The 26,190-nt window shown below is 41.3% G+C and overlaps 2 protein-coding genes across 5 annotated transcripts in view; both read left to right on the top strand.

Annotated features, from left to right (window-relative positions):
• The window catches only part of ADAMTS19 (ADAM metallopeptidase with thrombospondin type 1 motif 19), a 277,546-nt gene extending 269,095 nt beyond the window's left edge, over positions 1-8,451 (top strand). For 2 of the 3 annotated variants that reach the window (XM_019478175.2, XM_019478176.2), the window contains 2 exons: positions 1,606-1,783; positions 7,164-8,451. In XM_019478175.2, the coding sequence (XP_019333720.1) occupies positions 1,606-1,783; positions 7,164-7,315 (330 nt within the window). In that variant the 3' untranslated portion in view covers positions 7,316-8,451. Of the gene's footprint in view, positions 1-1,605; positions 1,784-5,484; positions 5,594-7,163 lie in introns of all 3 variants that reach the window. The other variant, XR_002087243.2, reaches the window with a different exon arrangement.
• Positions 8,452-13,442: 4,991 nt separating this feature from the next.
• On the top strand, positions 13,443-26,122 carry MINAR2 (membrane integral NOTCH2 associated receptor 2). Of its 2 annotated transcripts, XM_006259262.4 has the most exons (3): positions 13,443-13,949; positions 24,574-24,816; positions 25,888-26,122. In XM_006259262.4, exons 1-3 carry the CDS (start codon positions 13,785-13,787, stop codon positions 26,065-26,067), a joined length of 588 nt encoding a protein of 195 aa, XP_006259324.1. In that variant the 5' UTR covers positions 13,443-13,784; the 3' UTR covers positions 26,068-26,122. The 2 variants fall into 2 exon arrangements, 1 of the variants encoding a protein (XP_006259324.1); XR_009461009.1 differs by lacking the exons at positions 24,574-24,816; positions 25,888-26,122 and adding an exon at positions 19,067-19,743 and having other exon boundaries at positions 13,862-13,949.
• The last annotated feature ends 68 nt before the right edge of the window (positions 26,123-26,190 follow it).

The raw sequence follows: 26,190 nt of genomic DNA, 5'->3' as shown, positions 1-26,190 counted from the left end.
TTGCTCCAGGGTTAACTCTGGGTAGTACTACCTAGCTCATATTAGGATAACTTCAGTCTGCTCCACAGAGATAAAACAAGCAATTTGTAGTCCTCCAGAATCTCACACCTCTCCCAGCCTCCTCCCTCCTCCCCCTTCCACCCACAGCAGGAATAGAGGAATAGAGCCAAGGGACAGAGCCCTGCCCCTGCTCAACAGTCCTCTAGTGGCCAGTCAGAGCTCTGCAGGCAAGAATGGCATTAACATGCAACTGCTTGCAGCACATTCTAATTTTACATGGCTTAACACTCCACAGATTTAGTATGGTTTAAGTGTAACAAGTAACTTCCCCCTTATATATTGTCACTATTATATTATCTTTCAACTGTCTATGCTCATGGGTGGCAAAAGAATATTTCTACAGTCCACCAGCCTTAGGACTGTGTCAGTCCCAAGACTGTTACTTGATATGGATCGTAATCTGCAGAAAAGAAGCAATCAGACTTTGGATCTCAGTGGTTACAAACCATTGTGTGTAAGAATACCTGACTGAAAACTATCTGGGGTAGTTTTTTAAGTGATTTGGGGGACAGCTCAGTGAGAACAAGCAATCAGCTTTTCTTTTCTGTGATGGTGCTGTGTATAGTCAGTCCCTGCTCGGTCATCATTAGGGCCCAAAATTTGTCACTCAAATTACTGCATGAGTGAACAGCAATTTTATCAAAGTGGCAGCTCCTACCTTGAATAGTTTTATACTAAGTGCTACTGAAGTTTCCTTTCTCAGCATGAAGGAAGGATTTTCCACATGAGCCTGTTTTGTTGGCACAACTTCCACTGACCACTTCCTTTTTTCTATCCATCACATCTCAACTTCTTCCCACAGGTTCTTTTCTTCCCCCTATTTCCCTTTCTTGATTTTGCCATCCCCTTTTTTCCCCTTGTTCCAAACACTCCATGCTTGGAGAGTAAGAGTGAAGGAAAAAGCCTATTGATGAGCTTGTCATGTTACAGGAGTTCAAAAGTGGCATGTCAGACCGATCTGATGCTTGAAGAAAGCATGACACCAGAAGACAGATTTAAAAAGAATTGGCAGATACTCTGCTTGGTGAAGCACTTGTACAGCAGGTTTGGGAGTACAGCTGGTTCTTCACCCACCATGGCCTTTCTTCTTCAGTCTCTCTGAGCTTCTACCGTTGCTCCACCCAACCCTATTATTATGTATTATGAGTGCAAATTCAGAAACTGCAGTGGGAGATCAGCCATTGTTGCTTAGGGGGTTCCTTTGCTTTGGTGCTTTTACCACTAGTGCTGTCAGATGAGTCACCTGGGCAATAAAAGGCAGTTGGCACCAGTGCCCAATCCTGGAGAGGTATCATAATCAATTGGGGGCAAGGATAGGGGCACCTTACAGGATCGGAACAATTTCCCTTGGGTCTTAGCCATTACCACATTTTTAGGGGGTTTTTTTTCTTTTAATGGTTTTCATTAATTAATCTGTCATAAAATCCCAGCTCACTGGTGTCAGCAACAACACAGCCATGGACTTTAATGGAGCTCAGGAATTCACCCTAATTTTAATGGGCAAACCCAGAATTCTAATACATGCCTTTCTCCCTTCTATTGTAGTGCTCAGTTACCTGTGGCAAAGGAATGCAGTCTCGAGTAATCCAGTGCATGCACAAGATCACAGGAAGGCATGGCAATGAATGTTTCTCCTCAGAAAAGCCTGCAGCATACAGACCCTGTCATCTTCAACCCTGCAATGAGAAAATTAATGTAAACACCATCACATCACCGAGGTTAGGTAAGCAGCCAAAGTAACTACCCCTATCTTGGGAGTCTTTAAAAAGAGACTGGACAAACACGTGGGTGGGGTCATCTGACCCCAGCACTTCTTCCTGCCCGGGGCAGGGGGTTGGACTCAATGGTCTGCTGAGGTCCCCTCTGACCCTGAAAATCTGTGAAACTATGATGATGCAGTAGTTACCTTTTCTGTCTTCTCCTATGAAGGTGAATGATGGTCTGTGACTAATAGCATAGGGCAGGGGCTCAGGTGATTTTGATTCTATCCTCAGCTCTCCTCAGTCAAGACAGTTATAATATAATAAATGTATTGTTGTTAATAATATTTATTCAGGCAGTTGAATTTTAACATCTCTTTACCTCAGTTTCCCCATGCATAACTTTGAGGACCCTTCAGAGTGATTTTAGGAATCTTGATTCATTAATGTCTGATGCATGTATAGGTGTTCTAAAAGTGCTGCTAAACATGCAGACAGTGATGCTGTTAGATTGGTGTTAGAAATATATTTTGAACAGATTGCAACATGCAGTTTCCTAAACTTATAAAAATCTCAAAAGTCTTTTTGCAAAGTTTTCCAAAAGCATTTCTCATGGTTTTTGCAGGATCAAGAAGCATGTGGTTCAAGGAGTTTACTGCAAATAATTCCTTCCATCAATCTTTAGGCCAAATTACTAGCCCCTATTCCTGAAAGCCTAAGATATGAGAAGTTCAGTTACTGACATAAAGGGATTTTAATCATGTAATTGAGACCCTTTTTAAAATCCCAAAGTTCCTTCACCTGTTTCCTGTTAGAAAATCTGGAAGGAATTCAACAATGGCCATAAAGACAGAGCTGTTAATATGACCAATTTTAAAATACTACTGGAGTTTTGATGCTAGTCTCTCCATCAGGTCCTTAAAATGTCAGTCTGATCCTTGAGCATGATTGGGGGGTATATTCAAAAGTTTGCTATCACCCAGTATACCCTTTCCAGATGATTTTTCAAAGCTCTTGTTAGGATAAACCCTCCTGTCAAACAGATTATTCCTGCACAGAGAGCAAGTCTAATGTTTCAGGCTGTGTGTATAATCCTCCCTTTGAGCCAACCCAGGGTATTCCTCTTTGATGTTTTTAACCTTTAAAGCATTTTGTGCTGTGGCCATTGTTTCAGCCTGCTGGATCAGATGGCAGCTGTATCTTACAGTCCTTCTCATCTGCTATTTCAGAGGGACAAAGTTGTCCTTCATATTTTATCTTTCTTTGTTCACAAGTGCCCAAATGATAACAATCAGAAGCAGAATACCATCTTCCCATCATAGTCATTCTCAGTTTAGTCAAGTAGACGCATCTTCATACAGGCTACAGAGCTGTATGTAAATAAATACAACACAGGCACTTCCAGTTGATTAAAATGTGTTAACTTAATTTAAAGGGCCAGAAAGTGAGTATTAGACCCCACAAGTCTATGTTGTTCTTGTGGATCAGAATGTGTAGTGTTGATGCTTGTAATCTCACAGTCAGTTTTACTCAATATTATTTAGGGCATATCTTACCAGAAGCATGTCTAAGACTGCTGGCAGATGTTCATTTACATGCACCATGAAATCTGATTCCCAGTGCCAACAATCACACTTCCTGTCATGCCACATTGCAGGAGGCGCTATTTTGGAATCAAGGATCAGATCCAATTCACAACCTACTTGCCAGCGCAGGGGGAGCCTTAGGTTCCCCCTGCACCAGCAAGTTGAAAGCTAGGTATCCGTAGGGCCAGGACCGAGGCCAACAATCAGCTGATTGTCATTTTGGGCTGGGGACCACTCTGGGGCTGGTTCTAGACTCTGGTGCAGTCTCCAGCCAAAATTAACAATCAGCTGATTGTCAGCTGGCCACACGCTCAATTCAAGGTGACGCACAAACAAGTCATAAAGCTGTTCTACATCAGGCATTGACAACCCCAGTATGCATGCCAGAGCATGACACACGAGGCCATTTTTCTCAGCACGCTATAGCCAGCCCAGGCTCTGGGAAGCTGCCGCTGACCACAGAGCCTGGGCTGCTTGCAGCAGGTGGCTGAGAGGCTGCACGTTCTGCTGCAAGCAGCCCAGGCTCCATGGTCGGCAGCAGCTGCCCAGAGCCTGTTTGTTGGCTGCAGCTGGGAGGCTGCAAACAGCTGCACAGGGCTCAGCAGCCCCGCCACCGGCTCTGTGGCTGTGGTGGCTACACACGTGCCTCCGGATGCACAGCCAGGAAGGGGCTGGGACAGCACAACCCCAGCCCTTCCCCCACCATCTGTCATGAGGCACACATGAAGCCCAGTGCTGGGGTTGCAAAACCTGGCACAGCTGTTTGCAGCCTGCCTGCCACTTCCTGCCATTATCCAGAGCCTGGGCTGACTGTGGCAGGCAGCTGGGAGGCTGCAAACTACTCTGCAGGGTTCTGCAGCCCTGGCTCCATGGAAGTAGCAGCTGTACACACATCTTGGGGCAGCCAGCAGGGGAGGGGCCAGGGTCGTGTTGGCCCAGGCCCCTTCCCAGCTGCGTGCACAAAGTTATGTGAACAGCCACAGAGCTGGTGCTGTGGCTGTGGAGCTTGGCATAGCTGTTTGCACCCTGCCAGCTGCCTGCCACAGCTGGTCTGAGCTCAGGGCAGCTGTAGCAGTCTCAGGGCAGGCTGCACTAGTCTCTGGCACTCCAGCCCTGGCTCTGTGGTGGCAGTGCACAGCGGGGAAGGGGCTAGGGCAGTGCAACCCTGGCCTGTCCTCAGCTGTCCACTCGAAGATGCTCGTGCAGCCACCAGCAGTGAGAATTGGGCCCCTCATGGCTTCCCTGTCTCTGACACGACGAGTCAAGGTGTGGGTGGAGTTTGGTGTGTTTTTGGCACTAGCCAAAATCATTGCTAACTGCTGTTCAACATTATATGTCGAACAATGTTATGGCTAGTTTGCCATTTTATAGACCCTTAAATTGGGTGTGTATGTAGCATCCTTGTTGTTTATGCCACAGTTAACAAGTTAATCATGGTAAAAATGTAATGTATAGAGTGGGTGGGCCATAGAGGCTCCTTGGGTAGATTTGCATTTAAGACTTCAGGCATATTTTTACTAGGCAATAGCAATACCTGTCAAAAACAATTTTTGACATCTGTTCTAGTTTCTATTTTTGAAGTAATCTTGCCTTTTTTTCTATTTTAATTGAAGGAGAGCTGCATAGAGACTGACCTTGTCACCTCAAAGGATATGCAATTTATGATGGGTTTTTTAACAATGTCTTCAATGCCCTACTCTTAGCTTTTGTTCTATTCTAATGTTGTTTGCACATTTAATTATGTGTATAACATTGGAACATATAACATTAGATCAGATTAATTCACACACACACACACACACATCTCAGTTTGGGGCCTGTAGACATGACAGACAGACAGACATATAAATCAAAGTGTCTGTATAAATATATATAGTGTCTAGTGGTTCCAAACTGCTGGGATCAAGGTGTTCTGTGTTAAGTACTGTAAACATGCATGGGGGATAGAACAAGTGGACAAACAGGTGGATGGACCAGAGGGGAGGTGGATGACAATAGCTTGAATGAGCCTGTTCTGCATAGTAAGCAATAGCACAACTTACTATCTATGTAACCATAGTCCCTTGGCATCAAGGTAATGGTAAGTCTTAAAGAGGAATCTTTCAAAAAATGTGATAGATTTTTTTTTTTTTTTGGAGTGGAGGGTGGTTGACGTATTACAGACAGCATTTTTCTCATACATCGATGGTGGTGAGGAAGAAAATATGAAGCTAGAAGCTGACTCTCTGGAATATTGGCAGAGTGAAGGTCAGTCACGATGAGCTCTAGAGCAACTTGGAAGGACGGTGAAAAAAGAGAGAAAGAGAAGTTTGTGTTCATGTGGTAGAAGGTAAAGAACCAGTTGAGTGACAGAAAAGTTAATGATGGGATGCACTGACCCAGGGATAATCTTAGCAGCATGATTTTAATGGACCTGACCTCCCTAGGCAGCCAGTGCCAAAATACAGCAGTAAAGGGTGCACAGAGATGCACCTTTTAGCATTGCCCTACAGCTGAAGCAAGGATGGAGGTCTTTCATTTACCTTTTAGGTAGGGTTTTTTGGAGTTGAGGGTTGTGTTTGGGAAGAGAGAGTGGAATTAGGTGCATTTTTTGGAGAGGGGTTACAGTCACAGCCCCTTTGCAGGAGACATGTAAAGGCTTGGAGGGGATGTTGAGGAAAGGTGGGGGGATCACCCCTGTAATGGGATGTTGGGAGTAGTAAAAGGCTTTTGTAAGCGGACGTAAGTGGTGGTGGGAAGCCGTGGTTGGGACTGGCAGAAGTTTGCTTGTGTGAATGTGGACAGGGAGGTGGTGGTTATAGGCACAGGGTTGTTGGACTTCCCAGGTTTTTGGGTGTTTGAGGAATCCTGTCTGTGAACTGTTTGTTTATTGGAAGCTGCTCTGAGCCTCTCAGAGTGGGATATAAATCTAATAAATAAATAAGATTTCAGTGGTCCTGACCAGAAAGGAAGAGACTGCAGTAAATAAAATATGATCAGGCCTGAAAGAACACATTGTCCTAATGCTGGAATATTTATTTCTGCAGCTAGTGATTGCTATTTTCTTGCAGTTTTCATTGTCTACGTAATTGTCATTTGCTATTTGCTTCATTTAAGCTTGACTATTTAAAACTTTGTTTATAAATGCCCTTATGGTAGATGCTGTGCCATTTTGACAGGGAATCTACTGAGACAATATAGAATGATCCCTTTTTCATCTGAGTGGCTAACCAAAATTCAGGGTCTTGCTGGGTATTCCAGTGGGGAGGGAGGGGTGGAATTAATTATGATATCATATAGCTTTTATGTGTTTCTAGTTATAATAACATGTGCTTTCTTAAGCATAGGAGAAAATGAAATAACCAGAAGCTGTTTCTCAGCTTGGTTTCCAGCTCCAAATCTCTTTTAGTATGTACCCCTTCCCCCTACACCTCAAAAGTTCCCATAGACATGGCCACATAGTACTATTTTGGCTTTGTTAAAGCTTCCTTTCAGTCTGAGAGCCGTCTTACTCGTGCCACCTGAACTACCTTTCATCCACTGTCCCTGTCCCCCTCCATATGCACCTTCTCAAAATAATAACCAGCCAAAGCCACTTCATGTGGCACATTCAAATTCCCCAGCAGTCTTGCATTTGCCCTTGTTCTTGGTAGAAACATGGGCTTATCTACTTCTTACTGGTATCTAAATGGAGGGGAGTAATTAAACCTATCAGTTTCAACAAGTTTGAACCAGGCTGTAACATAGCTTCAACAATTCTGCCTTTTCTACCTGGTTATTTACTGACAAATTTAATAACACATAGCTGTGTGTATGTCTTTCTTATGTTGTTTCACAGCTGCTTTAACATTCAAGTGCCTTGGAGACCAGTGGCCAGTCTACTGCAGGGTAATACGAGAGAAGAACCTCTGTCAGGACATGAGGTGGTATCAACGTTGCTGTGAGACATGCAGGGACTTTTACGCGCAAAAAATGCAACAAAAAAGTTGACCTCTGGCAGGCTGGCTGGCTTTCAGCTCTTGTATACTTATTTATAAACACACACACGCACGCACGCACGCATACACACACACATAAACATACACATTCACACTCCAGCACGCTTCTTCAGACCAAATATTATCAGATTACATATAATTTAATCAAATTAATTTATTTTGCCTGCCAGACATTCTTTATTGTTTTGGTTAGACATCCTTCTTCTTTTATCCTCTAAGGTTTTCATAATTAATTTTATATGAACAATTTTGGATACATTTATCAGAATTTTTAAAAAAAGAAATCATTAGTGTATTTTAAAAATTTATTTTCAGTAGGGTCATGTCTCTGTTGCCAAAAAGCCATCATGTTATCTTGAATTTATTTTAATTTAGCTGAATAGTTTTGCTGTATATGGAAATAAAGCCCATTTTTATTTTATTATAATTTTTGGCATACAGAGTCAGAATGATCTTGTGTATTTTGCAACAGATGTTAAGGTGACTAAGCTAACATTATTGAACAGGTTATTACAGAATGTATTTTGAAATCAGTTCCTCTTTGATTTAGAGACATACTGTAGGAGAGAATCTACTGTAACTTATAACCTACTAGAAACAAAAAAAAAAATCAAATAGCAAAGTAGGGATTTTGATCATGCTCATGAACACATACTTGAACACAAGTATTGAATCAATGAAACACTGTAGAGATTTACACTGAATCACTGTTGCACTGTTTGAGGTAGGATAGAGAAACACAATTCTATAACTTGTACCATCCTATGAAAACACGTCTGTACTGTTTTAACGTCACTTGATTTTAAGTGTTTTTAAACAAAAGACCCATGCCCCTCTATGCCTTGTGTGTCCTTTCGCATTTTTATAAATGGAAGTGTCCTTGCTCCTGACACTTGTGTATAAGTTAATCTGTTAAACATTTTCACTTTTCTGAGGACTTAGAAGATAGCCTTGTGATACTGCTTTAGTTTTACTTTTATGAAAAAAGTCTTTATAAAAAATAAAATGTTTTGCACTTTTGTGAAACATTATGAAACAGCTAAATTTTCCTTATGAGAAAATATTGTACATGATTCACATGATTTTTACATTTTCAATTAAAAAGTAAAGCTTCTTTCTTCATTTGTATTTTCCTGTTGTGTGTATTTGTGTCTAAGATCTGGATCCACAAAAAACAGCACACTGAGCAGAGAACCTTTTAAGGTAGCCTATAGGAAATGACAAGGATAGGGGTTGTCTTAAATTCCATCCCTCTCCATGACATTGCTGCCTTTCTCTGGTTTCAGGGAGACATCTTTTCTACAGTATTGAACCTTTTCCTGGAACTGGGTACATTTCAAAAGGAGGGACTACTCCTTTATTTTAACGACTAGGAAGCAAATAGAGTGGTTAGAGTGCTTAACTAGTGGTTAAAGCACTCATCAAGGATGATGAATGTTTCTCTTCCCAGAGAGTGCCCTACAGATGGAGCTGTAATCCTAAACTTTATTTTGAATAATAATGTATACATTGGACCAGAAAAAGAGAGAAAAAGAGTGATAGAAAATGAGAATAAATAAAATTAACTGGGAACGAATGAGAGAATAGTTTAGTGATTAAGTCACTCACCTGAAAGAAGGTTCTACACCTATGTCCATGTTTCTGCTCTAATAAAATAAAGATATTTTATCAGTACAGGGACTGAAACTTAAATGAGTGTCCTGACCACTAGGCTCTACAGAGATGCTCAGTCTGTGTATCTGACCACTTCATATTTAACTATTACATGGAAAGTAGAATGGCTTCCAGAGGAAAGACTAAGAATACTTCTCCCCATCTGTCTCCCCACTTCCTCCTCCCCATTCAAAATATCTCTAACATGGTGCTTAGTGCATGGTCCTAAGAGGTAGGTCATATGAGTTTGAGTCCCCTCAGGCTAAGGGGGAATTGAACCATGGTGTCTTGCATCCTGAGTGCTGTAACCATTTAACTATAGAATGAAAAGGGTGATGGTCACCATTACCTAGCCTGACTAGACTTGGCTGTGAGGTAGGCATGAAGTCGTGCCACACTGTCAAGAATGATGTGCTTTTGGGCATCCCTGCAGAATTGTACTGACTGTAATTTAGGTATTTATGGGCTAAAGATGTCTCCAGAGTTAGGCAGTACTTGAATAGGGATTTTGAGGATTTAAATGTTGGACCTAGGATCCACATCTTAAGAGGCTAAATCTTGCCTTGTGGATCTAATCCACAGGAACACAGCTTTCATCTTGGGTTAGCAGATCGAGTTCAGCCCCAGGATCCTTATATGCTTGAACTCAGACTGTTAACTTCAGTTAAAAGCAGTCACTTTGTCTTTACTGCTGTTGTAATCCTGGTTAACCTGGGCAAGCCTATCTCAGTTGAGGATACACCTCTCTTATAGTCTGGATGTTTTAGGTCACGCCCAGACAAGCACAGATGTTTGTTTCGCTGGGAACAAGTAACAGCAGCACACTTTGTGCCACTGCTATTTATCCCCAGAGAATGCCCGTGCCATGCACGCTCTGGTGCACAGCAGGGTACCCTGGGTGGGGTAGGGGAGGCTGCTTTACCTGGGGCCCTGGGGGTCTCCCAGGGCTGCAGCAGTGACAGAAAGTCTGGCCAGCAGTTGGAGCATGACTTTGGCCAACCAGGTTCTGGTTTGGGGCAGTGCACGCTGCTGCCATGTGCACCACTTGGCTTTTATTTTTGGCATGGGTTTTTTTGACCCCAAGATCTCCAAGGGTCAAAAAGAAACCTGGGCTGCAGGGCGGGGAACATCTGAATGTGTGGTACTGCAGATGGGTCTGTGATGCCACATCCCGCACATCCGTGCTCACCTGGATGTGGCCTTAGAGTCGCAGCACAAAGTGCTTAACGTGGTCTTTAATTGCACTTTCTAATTGACCAAAAGTTAAGTATGAAGTTTAGTGTGTAGATTTAGACTAAGATAAGTGTCTCTATGTATTTGTTACATATAATGTTTCTGGGGCTCCTTTAAATTATGCCGCACCCTTCTTAAGTTAATTCCTATAACCATTTATTGTATCATTGTTTCATTTTACCTGTGTACAGAAAGAAGAAATTTGGGCCCACAGTCAAGAAATGTAAACAGTTTTATAATGGAGAAATGTTATCTTTTCAAACTTAATTTATTAAGCAAGCAATTCTTGTTTAAAAAACTGAGACTCAAATTCTTATTTCTTTGCCCTAAAGGAAGGGGGAGAGAATCACACCTGTTGCCTGGGGCTAATGTGTTCTTTAATTTTTTCTGAAGATGTTATACAACTATATTAAATACAATATAATAACTGAGGTTCTGGTCAGAACCTCCCTGCCTAGGAAGAGCACTTAAGTCCCTCATTAATTCCCACTGATGTTAGTATAGGTATTTTAGCATACTTGATCTTGAAATGCCAGAATTTTAGCTTTAGCATTTCTGGGTTCAGAAATACAACTTGAATGCACTAATGTATGATGATGAATTTTAAAAACTGAGGAAGAAAAGATAAAAAAAAAACAACAATTCTGACATTAAGAATGTTATTTTTTCATAATGGCAAATGACACAAATAAATTGTGTGTTATTTACAGCTAGAAGACTTGGCTACTATAGTACACTGCTCTACAATGTCACAGACACTTATGTAACATACAATCTGGTTCTATAATTTAGCTGTCTTGAGGATTTTTTTCCCTCAGATTTATCAAGAATTTTTACAAATGCTTCTGCACTTGCTTAGCTTCAGGGCCCAAGAGGCTTAATTTCAGCAAGGACTATTATCTATATTCTTTTAAGATTAAAAGTCCTACAAGTTTTCACTTTTCCATGAAGAAAACTTGCTTTCTAAATAGACAAGCACAAACAAAGTTATATACTAAGTTGATTACATCCTTAACTGTGGCTTTCATTCCTTCAGTAGATATGTTATAGGACTATTCATTAGATGTATGTGAAGTTTGTGTGACTTGAAGTCATTATGTATATGCATAGTGATAGACTTATAGCGAAGTAGGGCTGGAAGGGACCTTGAGAGGTCATCTAGCGCAAACCACTGCCTGAGGCAGGATCATGCCTATCCAAACCATCCTATACAAATCCATTGTCTAGCCTCTTAGCAAAACTAAATAATCAGCCCTGACAACACAATACATATCACCCTAATCTGCCACAGGTAAAGCAGGGGACCATGGCAACCAACATCCTGCTGCTCCAAAGTTAAAAATACACTCAAGAAATCCAGTCTAAGTCCTTCCTTTTAGTAATTCTCTGATCTCTCTAAAATCAACTATATTTTACTTCTTTTTTAAGCATTCACCACAATTCAAAGAAACAACACAGATCAATACGCTGTGTTGTTACAAAATAGGACACAGGTTTTGAAAATGTGTTTGGTTGGTGGGCTGTAGGTATGATAGCCTCAAAATGTATTACTACCTTGCACAGCAATGTCACTCCAGAGACTATACAGATTGGACTGACAGCTCAGAGCACTTTCCAGATGTGCTCAGTGAAGCAGTTGCAGTCTTCAGCTGCTAAGCAATCGCATCAGAATTTATTCAGTTCTCCTAACAATCCCTCTCTATTAATAGTCTTTCCTTCCAGGCTGATGAATATATATCACTTCAAACAATGTCAAAGCAGTCAAATTCAGTTGGAAAATAAAGATGAAATTCACTCTGGTTCACAGGGTCCAGCCTGGGTGCTTATTAAATCCCACTTACACTCTGTTTTGATGGATGAAGTGGGATTTTAGCAGTGCAGAGAGCTTGTTCTAGTTGTACACTGTGGGGATATGTGAAGCACAACTCTGACCAAAAGTTCCCCCCAGTTATCACTCACTCTACCTTCCTGGCTTGTAATTCTTCTGGCATCATTTCAACTGGAAGAGTGTTTTATTTCAGTTTTTTGTGTCAAGTTTTTCTTGATGAGTACCACAAATGGCTTGTCCTTTGGCCATTTATATGTTAAAACATTTTTTTTTTTTAAAGTGAGTGGTCAGATCTGATGAAGAATGTGTTGCATTTGGAAGCCTGTCTAACCCTATCCTGACTATAGTTGATCCAATAAAAAAATATCACTCTAAGAAATCCTTGCCTCTCAGAGCTAACTAGGACATTAGTGCTAAAAGTAAAAACCTATGACAGATAGAGATGCTTCAGAGGATGTATCCGGTCTCTTTAAGTACGTCACAACACTAATTGCTACATTCTGAATTCTGGTAAAGCATTATCAAAGCAAATTAATAACTTCAAGAATGTCACAGACACCATAAACTAGCAATATATTCTAGTGGTGCCAGAGGGCTTCACCATAAAGCTCTTTAATGAAACAAAGTCCGTTGGGGAAAAAACCAAAAATCTCATTGTGGTAGCAGGGACAGACGACATGAGTATGCTCACCCAGTCAGACATAAACTTTTAGCTATGGACCTGTGGCCAGCTGCAACTAAGAAACATACTTTCCAAGAGATTTCCACTTGGTGAGCTGCATATTAACAAAGTTCATAAAATATTTTGTTGAATAGTAACAAATATACATATTCTAGGGATATCTATGAGCAGAAGAAGATACAAAAATATTACTGCAATAAATTGATTCAAATTGTGGAGTTGTTATTATTAGGACCCTGCATTGTTACCAGAGTGGAAATTGGTTTTATATTCCTTTCATTTTGCCCATCTTAGCTAGTGAAAACTGTCAGTATCATTTTTGTAAAGTCATTCACTACAAAAGATTAAAAGAAAATACAGTACAAGCATTACAAATATAATAAGGCTTAAGCTTGATTTTGTAGTGTTCAAAGTCAATGACAGTTTTACTATTGACTTGAAGGGGAGGAGGATCAATCCTCTAAGGAAAATTTCCTGTATCAATAGCTGAAATAAATTAATACTTTTTAACTCGGTGAAGAATTGTTTGTCAACATCTCTTTACTCTGAGAGCATGAATATCAAAGTAGCAATGGCAAACTGCTAAACACTGTGGCAAGATCAAGTGAGTTAGTATCCCTATAAAACATTTCTGAAAGTTTTGTCCCATTTCCTTCTACTATAGGCTGCTTCTAATTTTCAGAAAAAAGAACTTCCTTTGAAGTACTCTAAGCCTGAAATCTTTGGCAGGTCACTTTAGGAAGTGTGGGTATGCATTTAAGTGTCTCATGCATCTGGTCACTGATACTCTGTTACCTTTAATGAGCACATATACATCTATCAAAATGGACCTTGAACTTGAAAACTTAAGTTAGGCACTTATAGAAATAAGTCTCACCTCTGCTGCTTCTAAATGATCGGTTATCATTTGTAAACAATATAAGTGAGCCTGACACCAAGCCGGGATCAGGTACAGTTTCAGGCAACTGTCGGATCCTTCTTCACTTCATTAATAATTGACTGTGTGCGCACAGCCAGGAAGCAGAAGCCTGGGCTGTTTTTATTATTACTCAACAGGAGGGAAACATGGATTTCTCTGCTTTGCCAAACAACAACCACCCTGATAAATTCCTTCAACTGGAAGTAAAATCTTTGGTGAAAAACTCTGCCTTTCTACATGCCAGCCTGGCACACCTCCCAGAAGCAGTTTTTCCAGAAGCTCAGCAATGGCACAACAGGGTCTATTTACAGGTAAGGGCTACTGGAAAGACCTGAACAGTGGGTTTCTTTCCTTAGCAGTCTATAGCATTTTTGTGAAATTTGGGGTTGAGCCTTTTGCTGCAGCTCCACCATCCTCTATCTTCCACAACTGAAGTCAGTAAGAGTCTTGCCATTGATTTCAAACGGATCAGGATAAGGCCCTATGAGAATAATCTTTTTTGATACTGTAAGCTTAAAGCCACTCCTGTCAGATAGTTTTGCCCTCATTCTTACAGTGCTTCAGGTCATGTGATTGCTTGTGATATATTTACAGAATTTCCTAGTTCCTAGATGAATGACAAGTTCTACTATTGAGTGCATGTACTGTTACATGGAGTCAGATGGAAATCTTCCTACATAATACACTAAGAAGCAGAGGAGAGAGAAATTCCCAAAGAACTCTATGGCAACCCGGATACATTCTTAATTATAGGAAGTTTCTACTATTTATGATTATATAGTATATTATTAATTTGATTAACATTGGTTATATAAGTGGACACCAAAGTGTTATGTTAGGGTAATAGAAGAGAGAAGAAAGAAGAGTCAAACACGGGGAGGGGAAAAATAGGAAAACATTTAAATGAAGGCACTCCTCAGGAAGTTATCCAGCTTGCACAATTTGGTCCTCGCTCTGTGGAACCAGCATGGGCTCTCCAGAAAATCCTCAGAACTCAAAGGATTGGCTGAAAGAGAGAACCACACTGTGAATTAACTGCTTCGCTCCCTGGCTCCCTAGCAAATTGCCTCTAACTGGGTGTGTCTACAGGTGCCATTAAGTCAAAGCAATAAACACCGGTGCTTATTGTGCTGAAGTTTATTGCATCCTGGGCACTGCATTTACATGTTAACAGGCAGCCCCTGCCCTAAAGCATCCTTGTGCTCCAGCCAGCCATGTCAGCATCTACATATGTGCTGCTGTGGAGTAAAAAAGCCCTGCAGCAGAATAGTACAGTAAAAGCTCTGTTATCTGGCATCCCCCAGGGGATCAAATAATCTGGTTAATCAAATGTGCACCGTCTGGTGCACTCCCCAGCGTCAATGTGCCGGGGGACAGGGAGGGGGTCCCTGTGCAGGCTGCTTTTTCCCACGCAGGCTGCTTTGCCATGGGACAAAAAAGTGGCAAAGAAAAACTCAGTTCGTGGCGGCAAAATTGGAAGTCCCCCAGAAGTGGTACTTCTGGTTTTGCTTTTGCCACATCGCTCGGTTGCTGGTTAATAGAGTTTTCTGGTGAATAAAGTGCGGTTAACACAGCTTTTACTGTATTTGTAAATATTAGGATAGTACTTGTAAATATTAAGCAGGAGTTAATTAGTTCACTCCTACCTAATAGCACTGCATGTGTAGACATGAGATGTTTAATGTGGAGCTAGTTAGTCAGCTGTGCAGTACACATCTTGTGTAGATGTGCCCACAGATTCCTAAGATAGCCACAACTGCAACTTCTTCAACCTTCCTTAAAAGGGAGGCATGAGATAAGTATCTCTACAAGATGAGCCTTGGCATAATATATTATGATGCTTCCCTTATAGGAGTTGGGATAGGGTGGAATGAAATACGTGCACGGAGCTCTAACCAAGGGAGAGACGTCCACATGATCCAAGAGAGAGGGAGGTGGTGCAGTACTGGCAACTTATTTCTCACCACACGTAGCCCACCATTGGGTGCAGAAATGAAGCAATCCATACAAAGAGACCCCTCATCAGCAGGGAATATTCTAATTGACTGTTAGTAAATAAGGGTAACTGTCCCAGAGCCGTTACTGACAAATTCCAGCAGGATTCAATCTGTGAGGAGTATTCCCCATCAGACGACTAGCATCATTCCTAAAACTTACTCTGCACCAGGACAGCCATCTCAACAGAAAGCTACTAGATGTCCAGTTCCTCAAGAAAGATCCTCGGAATATGTTTTTAAAAATGTTAAACCTAAAGCACAAACTTTGTCTTTGTTATATGCATTTGTGGATGCATGTTGTGCAGATAAAGCACCGTGGCTCAAAGTGCATTTTATTTCTCTCTCTCTTTTTGCTGACGAGCAACTAAGGAGAAGCTAAGGCACTGATGAGTTCCAGACGTTAAAATCAACATGATGGCTAATGGTGTAGGAATAACATGTTTTATTTTAAGATGGGAGGGCTAATGGGGTTAAGGGTTAGTTAATTCAGGAACAGGAGGGGGGTGTTTCATTTCAGAACAGATGCGAGTGACCTACAGACTCCTGAAGTCATTAAACCTTGAGAATAGCCTAATTCCCTGTCCAGGAATTCATTTTCTTTTAAGAAACAGTTCCTCCTCAGGATTCCCTATGTAAAGTGACTGCTCAGTGGTGCATTTGTGGGCTCTCTGGGACCTTTATCATGAGATCATTCAATTTCAAGTGCACTTAAGTGCTTATGTAAGTGTTTCCTCCACCTATAAGTGTTTTAATTTATTTCCATTATAAAAGGCAGCTTGACATAACAAATAACTTGCATTTCAGACAAAAATGGTTCTCTTTTTGGTGTTAGACAGAGTGAAGTTTTCTCATTGTGCTGTGTATTTGAGTTGTATACTTTAAATAAAGCAATGCACAGAATCTTGGCCCTTGCTCGTAAAACTGCTGTTTGAAAACTGAAGACGGTTTTTTTTCACTAAAGGTCATTTACTGCATGCAGTGTCTCCTTCAGGACTGCCTAGTCCTGCTGGTGTGCAGGGCTACTCTGTGCCCTCACCTCATGCATTCATTTTCAGGTTCTTGAGTACAGCCTATTAACTAGTTGTGCCTTTGCAGAGTTTATCTGCCTCTGCATAATTCTATTTGGTGACTTTCATTGAATTGCTCCTAACTCATCGTTCCTGATGATCTTTTCCTGTTCTTCCTAGAAAAAAATACCAGGCCAGTTCTTTTTTTGTCTTTAATCTACTTATGGGAAATTCAACACTCATCCTGCAAATGCTGCCACCATATGTATCACAGTTATCAGGCTAACTGAATTTCTGACCTCTTGGGCTGTCCAAAAAGTTCCCTCTAGGCCTCAAGATGGAATCATGCAATTCTTTCACTCTTAGCCCAAACCCTGGGTTGTAGTCCCTTTTATATCAACTATGATTGCTTCCATCGGTCTGACTTTGGCTCAGACCCTGCATTTCTCCAGGAGCAATGATGTTGGTAACCAGATATCAAGTTTTGCCTTCTTTAAGTGAAGCATTATTTATTAGAACAAAGACCTTTCAGAGAAAACATAAAATTAAAACCAGTTGATATACATGCCTACTTTTCCCTAGGGCTTTCCATTCCCTGGATCTGGTAAGAGTTAATTCTTTTGAAACTTTTACAGATCATCTTTGAATCAGCCCCTCTCCCTGGTCACTTTCTGGCATGCGACATCCCCTTCTGCTCATGAAAAGCATTTTTTAACTCATTATTGGATCTCCAGGCTCTCAAAATACTAACAAAAGAACACTTGTTGGAAACAAAATGGTTAAGAGAAATGCTGGCCCCATTGTCTTCCAAGTGTGTGCTTAAGGCTACCTACCTAATTAAAATATTGGATTGTCTTCTCTTTTGCTGCCTCCATAGATCCCTATTAAGTGAGATCAATATAATCCTACTAATACAGTCCTAATAATCCACCAGACCAATCCAGAAATTCTAACTTACTGACCCAAGTGACTTACCACAGTCATATCTTTATTACATATCAGGATTCTTAAATAAATTCATATCAGCTTCTTATCTTACATAGCTAGTCTCCTGGAAGCTTGTCTTTAAAGTAAGAAAAGTGCCCTTTCTAATGTTTGCAGCTTTCTTCAGAAGCATGACATACAGCTATGTACAACTGAGGTTAGTGTTATAACATTGAAAAGAATTTATTCATGCTAATTAATGGCTAATATAATCATCGCCCTGCTACCCACTTTCATTACTGAGGAGGTCATGACAATATCTGGAGTTCTTTACTGCATGGCTAATTAAGCAGCTCTTCAGTAAACGTCTTGTGTAGACACAGCCACAAAGAATTAAAGTCTCAGCATCTAGACGTGCAGTCCTATTCGGCTGTAGTAAACTAACTAACTCTGCTGTAGGTTAGTACTTGTAAATACAAAAACTATACTATGGCAGAGTTTTTTACTGGGCAGCACCACACATTTAGATGCTGATGGGGCTGGCTGGGGCACAAGAGTGCTTCAGTGTGGAGGCTGTCTGCTGGCTAGCCCCACACTGGAGCAAACTCGTGCCCCAGCCAGTCCCTCCACAGCACATTGAGCTGGCTTGGAGCAGCCCTGGGCTGGCATTCTGACTCCCAGAGCCCCCTGCCAGGCAGGGGTGCTCTGTCCCAGATGCACGTGTAAACACAGAGCTAGGGAGCAATAAACTCCAGCACAATATGCACTGGATTTTATTGCTTCACATTAATAGCACATGTAGATGTGTCCTCTGCTAATGTAAGTCTGATTTTAGACCTAGCTACATACAGATATCTCTTGCCTCCTTCATTAAATATCTCCACATCCCACAACCAAGTACACATACTGATAATTTCTGATTCACCACCTGCTTTTGTATCCAGTAATCATGTAGTTTTGCTGGCACAGTTGTGGGTACTAGCAAAGGTAGATGAAGTTGGGCTTAAATTACTCCATTCCTTCCTCCTGAGAGGACCCATGTGGTATAGTAATTGGTGATTCTTTTCTGTCCCAATAGTTCTCTCATTTGAGAAGCTGCCACCATTCTATGTGCTTTTGAAATTTGTATGTGAAGCCACTAGAAGAGTGGTGATGTGGTTATTCAGATGTTGATAAAATTCACCTCTGCATCAGTTTTTCATTGGACTCAGGGCTCTCTCAGGTACCAAAAATTGGGAGTTAAATCACTACTTGCTGATTGAAGTTCACTGAAACTAATGAAGGTGATGGTAGTAAACTGTAAGTAACAGCCAGCAGAAATGATGGAATTGGTAGCTCTCCCTTTCTAGGTATAGTTTATTCTTATCTTTTTAATAAAATGTGCAGTCTTTGATCATGTTGAATATCCAGCTACTTTCTAATTGTTAATCTACAGCTGTAGCTGTGTTTGTACCATCAATGCTTGGCACAAAGGTTTCAAAGTTCCCCTTTGTATTGCAGGCTTTGTCACAATTATCCATGTCCAGGTTACCTTTGGGCTGCCTCTCTGCAGTGCTGTTTGTGTGGAGCTATACCAGTTCTCCAACAGAAAATCTCATTAAAGTTACTGGAGACGGAGTCCATTCCCCTGCATCTTCTATGACTCAGAGTTCAATTGTGGACATGCTGAGGATGTCATGGTGAGGGTCAGCAATGCAATAGGAACCATGCTGTCCAGCAACAACAAGCCTGGAAGGTCTGGGGAAGAAAGCAATGTGGAGGAAAAGCATTGCTAGCCAAATATTATTCTAGTTTAGTCAAATGACTCAGTGAATTGACAAACTGTTATGGGGAGGAGTTCTTTTGTGTAAGAACATCTGTTACTAGGTGCTATGTTACATACATAGAGAAACTGTATGCAGAATTTGACCTCCAATATGTAAAATCACTTATTGTTTAGAGATCCCTTTGATCCCTACTTGCAGTAAGATGGGCTTGAAAGGACTCAGCCTTAGCTTGTGATTTCCTGATTTTCACAGTTCACATTCTTAATGTTAGCTTAATTCTTGATTTTCACTTTAGGAACAGATAAAAATGTGCAGAAGTTTTCTCAGAAAGATCTACTTTTCAAAAAGTTTACTTGATCGAAGATAAAGTCAATGTGATAGAAATGTTCCCTAAATAAACAGGTGCTTGTATAGTTTTGTGTCGTGAAATAATAAAATAATATACTGAAACAAAATATTGAGCTAGAAAACTTACGGAGGAAACAGATCTCCCAGAGATGGAGTCTCTATTAATTCTCTATAAATCTCTCTGCAAGGTCATCCTTCTCTATGCCAGATCTCTGTCCTGCTTGGAACAGGGCAAACTATTCACTGTGAACAACTAGTCAAATGGTTTCTTTCTGGCAAATCACCTGTTTTGTAAACAGCATTACAGTTTTGTTAATTATTGAAAGTGCTCATTGAATATTTTATTAATACATTTCAGATTATAGCTTTATCATGAATTCCGCACCACAAATATTGCTTGGAGCATTTAACATTTCTAATCCACAATTCATATTGTATGAACAGTCACCTAAGTCAAATATTATCTTTTATGTTTTAGATGAGTTCCAAGCCCACAAAGAGTTGTCCATTTGACTTCTCCAAAAAATAGCAATAATCAGCTGAATGAATATTTATATCAGGATTCACAGTGATTTCCTTTTTTTGAACATTCCTGAATAAAATCTTGTTTGCACAGAAGCCTGTGCAAAGTACTTAGAATAGGTTGCAAGTGAATGGCAAGAACAAGTGCATGGTTTCTAACTGAATGACTATTTGCAAATATAGTAAAACCTTAACATAACAAGACCCCTTTAAAACACCCTCCCCCCTGGCTTTTAACAATTCCAACATCAGGAACTCATGTTTTCATTATTATGATGCAGCAAACTGACTAATGCTGTTATAGCAAACACCCTCTTTTAATGAACTTTTCACCCAGTGTCAAGGTGATTCATTATAATGAAGTTGTACTGCATATTTTCCAGCTCCAATCATCCTCTCTTTTTCTGTCTTGTGGGTATACATCTGATTGTTGCAGGTTACCTATAGTCTGCTTCAGTTTTTAGACCTAAACTTTTTCTCTGGACTTCTGGGATCTCGCATCATTCCTTCTTCTTTCTTACTCTAGTTTTAGGGCCGTATCTACTTTAAAAGCTCCAAGACAAAGTGTTTTTCTCTATTCTTCACCTCCATCTCTGTGGGTATGTGTATGCTAATACTTAAGGTTGACTGAGTGGTTGTATTCTGTCAGCCCAAGCTGCATGAACTGTCCTTTCCCATCTATAACTTTCCTAGAAGTCTGTATAAAAGACATCCAAAATGGCTGTCCTGTTCCTTGAGCAAAGGCTCTTAAGGAATCAGATTATGAACTATTTCTCTGTCTCTAACTTTTCCATAAATATACTTGGTTCCAGTTACAGAAAATAGGGACAGAAAGTGGAATGTGAAAGGTTGGAAGCCGGGAGCACCAAGGTGTGGGACTGCCGTTGATTTCTTGTGCTTGTAGTCTCCGGTCTCCAATTTGAGACACGTACTGCACAGCTGACTAATGAACTGCACAGTAAAGGTCTCAGGAGCTACATGTGCACTCCTATTAGGGCGCACAAAACTAATAAACTCCATAGTAGGGTAGGACTTGTAAATATATGTCTTACCCTGCTGTGAAATTTTTTTGCATGCAGTAGTGCACATGTAGATACTGAACTGGCTGGCTAGGGCATGAGGGTGCTGCCTGCCAGCTAGCCCCACACAGAAGCACCCTTGTGCCTCAACCAGCCCCTACACAGCACATTGAGCCCAGTTGCAACAGTCCCAGGCTGGCAGGCTGAACCCCAGGGCTCCCTGCCAGCCAGGGCTGCTCCAACCTGGCTCAGTGTGCTGTGCATGTCCAGGCGCATGTGTAAACCACACACTCGAGAGCTTCCCAGGAGCAATAAACTGTGGATCAATAAGCTTTGCAGTTTATTGCTGCATACAAATGGCACATGTAGATGCACCCAGTCTGAAGTTCAGTAAAGAGCTCAGAGTCAGGCTGGATTACTACCAGGGGTCTTGCCTAGAGATTTATTGATTTGAGGGCAACATTAAGGTTGTCCCTACCTAACAGTGGATACATTTTTCTCTTTTGAATCGTTCACATGTATGAGTCTATGAATTTGGTTTGAATTCCCTCACTTCAATAACCTATCCTGCTCTCCTCAGAGGGTCTCACTCCATATCATCTCTTCTCTATTGTCATGCTCATATGCATGGCTACCCACATTCCCAAGTCAATATTCTCCAAGAAAAAGAAGTTACAGTCAGTTTTGGTATCAGTGGGCCTTTCTAGGTGCCACAAAATTGGCCTCTAAAGCAGCTTAAATGCTCTTTTGCACCTCTTTAATGGCGTTGCTGTTTGCATGCTTTGCAGCATATTCCACTTGAAAATGACTTTGTAATGTAGGAAGATAAAACACCTCTGAGGTGTTTTAGTTTGCTACCTAACAAAGTGCAAGAGTGCACAGGGTGGCACTCGCCCACTGGCACGTGGCCTGGGTGGTCATGGGGGGTGCTACAGCCACAGAGGAAAGCACCAGGCCCCGTGCAGCTTAGAGGTTGTGTGACCTGGTGGCTGCCCGTGCAGGCAGGCAGGCTTGACTGAAGAAAAAGAATTAAAGTGGCAAGGAACCTGATCTTTTTTCTTCTTTTCTCTGAATCCTGTCTGCTTGAGCTGTGCGCGGGCCCGGTGTGTCCCTCTGTGGTTGCAGGGAGGGCTAGTGCTTCCATCCATGGCTGCGGTGCCCCCTAGGACTGCCCGACCTGGGTGCCAGCAGGAGGGTGCTACCTGGGGGGTGCTGCCATTGCTGCGGAGGGAAGCACCAGGCCCCCACGCAGCTCAAGGACTGCTTGGCCTGTTGGCAGCTCACCCTCACCCCCGCCACCAGAGAGGCAGGTAAGGATCAAGCCCCCACCCTTGTGTACACACCATGGGAGTCTCATTCAGTTTAATTCTCTCTAAAGTGAAACAGTGGAAACTCTGGGTTTTTAAAAACACACCATTTCAATTTAGGGATAACTAAACCAAATTCATAGATTCATACATGCTAGGGTAAGAAGGGACCTCAACAGATCATCGAGTCCAACCCCCTGCCTAGGCAGGAATAAAGTGCTGGGGTCAGATGACCCCAGCCAGATGCCTATCCATCCTTCTCTTAAAGACCCCCAAGGTAGGGGAGAGCACCACCTCCCTTGGAAGCCCATTCCAAATTTTGGCCACCCTTACCGTGAAGTTTCTTCTGATTACTAGCCTAAATCTGCTCTCTATCAGTTTGTGACCATTGTTCCTTGTAACGCCAAGAGGTGCCCTGGTGAACAGAGCAGAATTAAACCCCCGTGGTGTGTACAAGCGCCCAACAGGGGGCTAGATTATTTGGGGTATTACCAAAAAGTACTGTTAATCACCAAGTATTGCCTTCATGAGCAAATTTTGAACTAGTTCTGTTCCAATTTAAAAGCATTTTTATTTAAAACAGATTTAAATATTACTGTCAAGTCACATACTTTTCACAGTACTTTAGCTTGGTGAGAACATGCATCCCCTGGTGAGACAGCTCACTTTCTTCAACAAAATGCTCCCTATATTCAACCAACTAGCAAGCCTTAGGGATGCATCATTAAAACTGTGGAAGATTTTTAAATAAGAAATAAACAAAATAAAATACAAGCAGCAAGAAATGACAGATTAAAACATCAGCTCAACTGAAATCAGGCCAGCAAAAGCCAGAGGGTTATAGTGCCAACTATAATTGCAATGTGAGGAATAATATCAAAAGGGGATATGTCAAGGCTAAAGGATGACATATGGAAACTGAGCTAACAGAGAGACTCACAGGTGCTGGGGATCCACCCACCCACTAATACCAGATTGTGATAATTATTGATGTGCAACATGCATAGTCACTTGTGTGTGATCAAGTGATAAGATTGTCAATGATGCTCCTTCAAAGGGGCATTTTTATAGAATTCTGTTTACATGGGAAACCTTTTGAGGGGAAGCTCTTCTGCTCCCCATTGTTTGCCTCAACTGCTTTATGCCTTCATGAAGAATGGGGAAGGTTTTCAGTGTATGGCTGTTTTTCTGAGCTTTTTAAATATAGAGGAGTTTGGGGTGTCTGATTCCATCTGCTTTCCAGTGCTCCTTACAATGCAGTCATAAGTCACCATCAGACTTCAGTTATCTCAGATCAAAGTTCCCAGTGGCAAACATTTTAAACACTGAAGGGGTAATGCCAGGAGAATTCCTTTTGTACTTTATGCATACCGTAAGAGGAAATTCTGGCACTGCTATAGGACATTCTGGAATGAAGGGATGCAATGACTGTATTGTACATGGACTTCTGGGCCTGCTAGGATATCGCTAGAACTTAATTGAAAATAGCAGAAAAAAGTTGAAACTGTATGGTGAAGTGGAATTGTACTTCTTAGCACACTGAAAAGGTCTTAGTGCTTAGTAATTATTGCTTTTGCTGATTATTATAACTACAATTTTGTCAGCTCTTTGGACAGCTACTCTTCATTTAGTGGTTAAACAGCTGCTTTTGACTTCTCCAAGATTTTCTGGTCCAGATCCCGGTAGTGGTGGTTTTTTCACCCACTGAAAAAAGTTTGATTAAATTATTATTGCTACTGAGGGATTTCTAAGATGTTGTCAGGTTTGGTGCTTCCATAATGCCTGTAGCAAAGGAAACTTTCCCATAGACAGATAGAGAATTTTTAGAGCTTGTTACATTGGTTTTACTGTATTACCTGAAACTGAGGGTACAGAACAGGGACTGTGTTAGCTATCACCAGGTTCAACAGCAGTGAAGTCAACTGAGCTATATCGACTTGCTCAAGGACAAAACGCTACTTCTCCTGTACAACAGGTGGTAAATATGGGGGGGGGCATCTGCGTCACAAAGATGATAGACAATTTCTGTCCTAACTGTCTTACAGAGTGAAAAGAGAAATGTCACTGAGCAGCCTGGCTTAGAATTCAATGCAGTCAACCCGGAAACGATTGACAAAGTTCTTGGTAAACACATTACAGCTGTCACCTTGAAATCCACCATCAAGCGCAATCCTTTGTACAGTGGCATACGAACTGATGATGCCTGGGAGAAGAAAAAATGCCCTTCCTGGACTGTTCAAGATTATGACAGACAATCATTGCATTCTAATCTGGCTATTTGCATAAAGGTATTGTAGTGCAGAATCATGTTGGGATGCTGTGCTATGTATTTGGTCCTGAATTACAGAATACAACATGGGTGACTAGTGCCTCCTGAGTCGGGGGGGGGGGGCACCAGATCACTGACTGGGGGGTAGGGCCCCCAGCGGACGATCGCTGAGCCCAAAATCACCAGCAGTGAAACCAGAAGTGCACTTCCAATGGCACTTCTGGTTTCGCAGCTGGCTTTTCCATGAGGTGCATGGCCAATCTCAGGAGGTGCACGTGCACCCGTATGCACCCCTATGCGTCGCCAGTGGAGTACAATGTTTTACTCATCTGGTGGTGATTCCAGGTCCAGAAGTAAATGTGAGTGTGTTCTTGTACAGATAAGACATCTGGATGGGTACAACCATGAGAGGATGGATAGTCTTGAGGCTCTAAAGATCTCAGTGAGGTTCTTACTTTTCCATAGTTTGCTTCTCTGAAGCTCTGTGCCTCAGTTTCCCCATCTTTAAATGGGATCAATATTATATTTTCCTACCTCACAGGTATCAAATACAAGGAACATTCATAAAGGTTTATGAGATGCTAAGATATTATGTTGATGGTAGCTACATAAGTGCCTAAATTATGCTTCAATTTAAGTTTTTAAATATGTGCCTTCCCACAGTCAGACCTGCAACACTCACTTCTTCCTGCTTTTGGCGTAGCATTAATCATGTGCAGATTTTTTTTTTTAGTGTTCCCACTGCTGAAAAAATAACTCAGATCTGCATTTGTAAATTAGCACCTCTGAATTAGCATGAGAACATCAGGAGAGTTGTTCTGGGTTTCTTTATCACATTTCAACGGCTGGTGTCCTACATTTGGTTCCTGGCTGAAAGCTGTGGGTTTAATGTTCCTCTGTGGGACAATATTTGCAGCATTTGGCAGCTAGTGCAACCAATGGCTCAAGTATAAGCCTTTCTGATTTGTGCTGTGATGCCTTAAATCTATTAATCACTAACTGATGATAGTCAAAATACTCCTGACTATGTTCTAAGAAACTTTTTGTATCAGACAGAGGAACTGAGTTCATTTTCTGATCTTTCTTTTAGGAAAATCCTAACGATCTACAGTTTTGGATGGGGGATATTTATACTCCTGGGTATGATACCTTGTTGAAAAAGAAAGAGAGAGAAAAGAAACTTTCCAAATACTGCCGAATTATCCTGCTTATGGTATTAGCTGTTTGTATCTTGATTGCCATAGTCACTGTTAGCATTTTATTTACTTGATTCAGCCAAGTCCTGTCAAGGAGAAATTTTCCAATAAATTTTTGTATGAAAATACTCCCCTTTGTTTTGTTTGAATTCCAAAATTGTTGTCACAATTTGTTTGACATCAACATTTTAGAAAGT

Source organism: Alligator mississippiensis, chromosome 3 (genome assembly GCF_030867095.1).
Source record: "Alligator mississippiensis isolate rAllMis1 chromosome 3, rAllMis1, whole genome shotgun sequence".
Taxonomy (NCBI): domain Eukaryota; kingdom Metazoa; phylum Chordata; order Crocodylia; family Alligatoridae; genus Alligator; species Alligator mississippiensis.
This window is presented reverse-complemented; position numbering and strand designations above follow the sequence as displayed.

Bases quoted from the DNA above. Each gene is read 5' to 3' on its own strand.
- MINAR2 (XM_006259262.4), top strand. From the start codon at position 13,785: ATGGATTTCTCTGCTTTGCCAAACAACAACCACCCTGATAAATTCCTT. The intron at 13,950-24,573 runs GTAAGGGCTACT...ACTGTCTTACAG, and splicing joins ACAACAGGGTCTATTTACAG to AGTGAAAAGAGAAATGTCAC. The intron at 24,817-25,887 runs GTATTGTAGTGC...TCTTTCTTTTAG, and splicing joins ATCTGGCTATTTGCATAAAG to GAAAATCCTAACGATCTACA.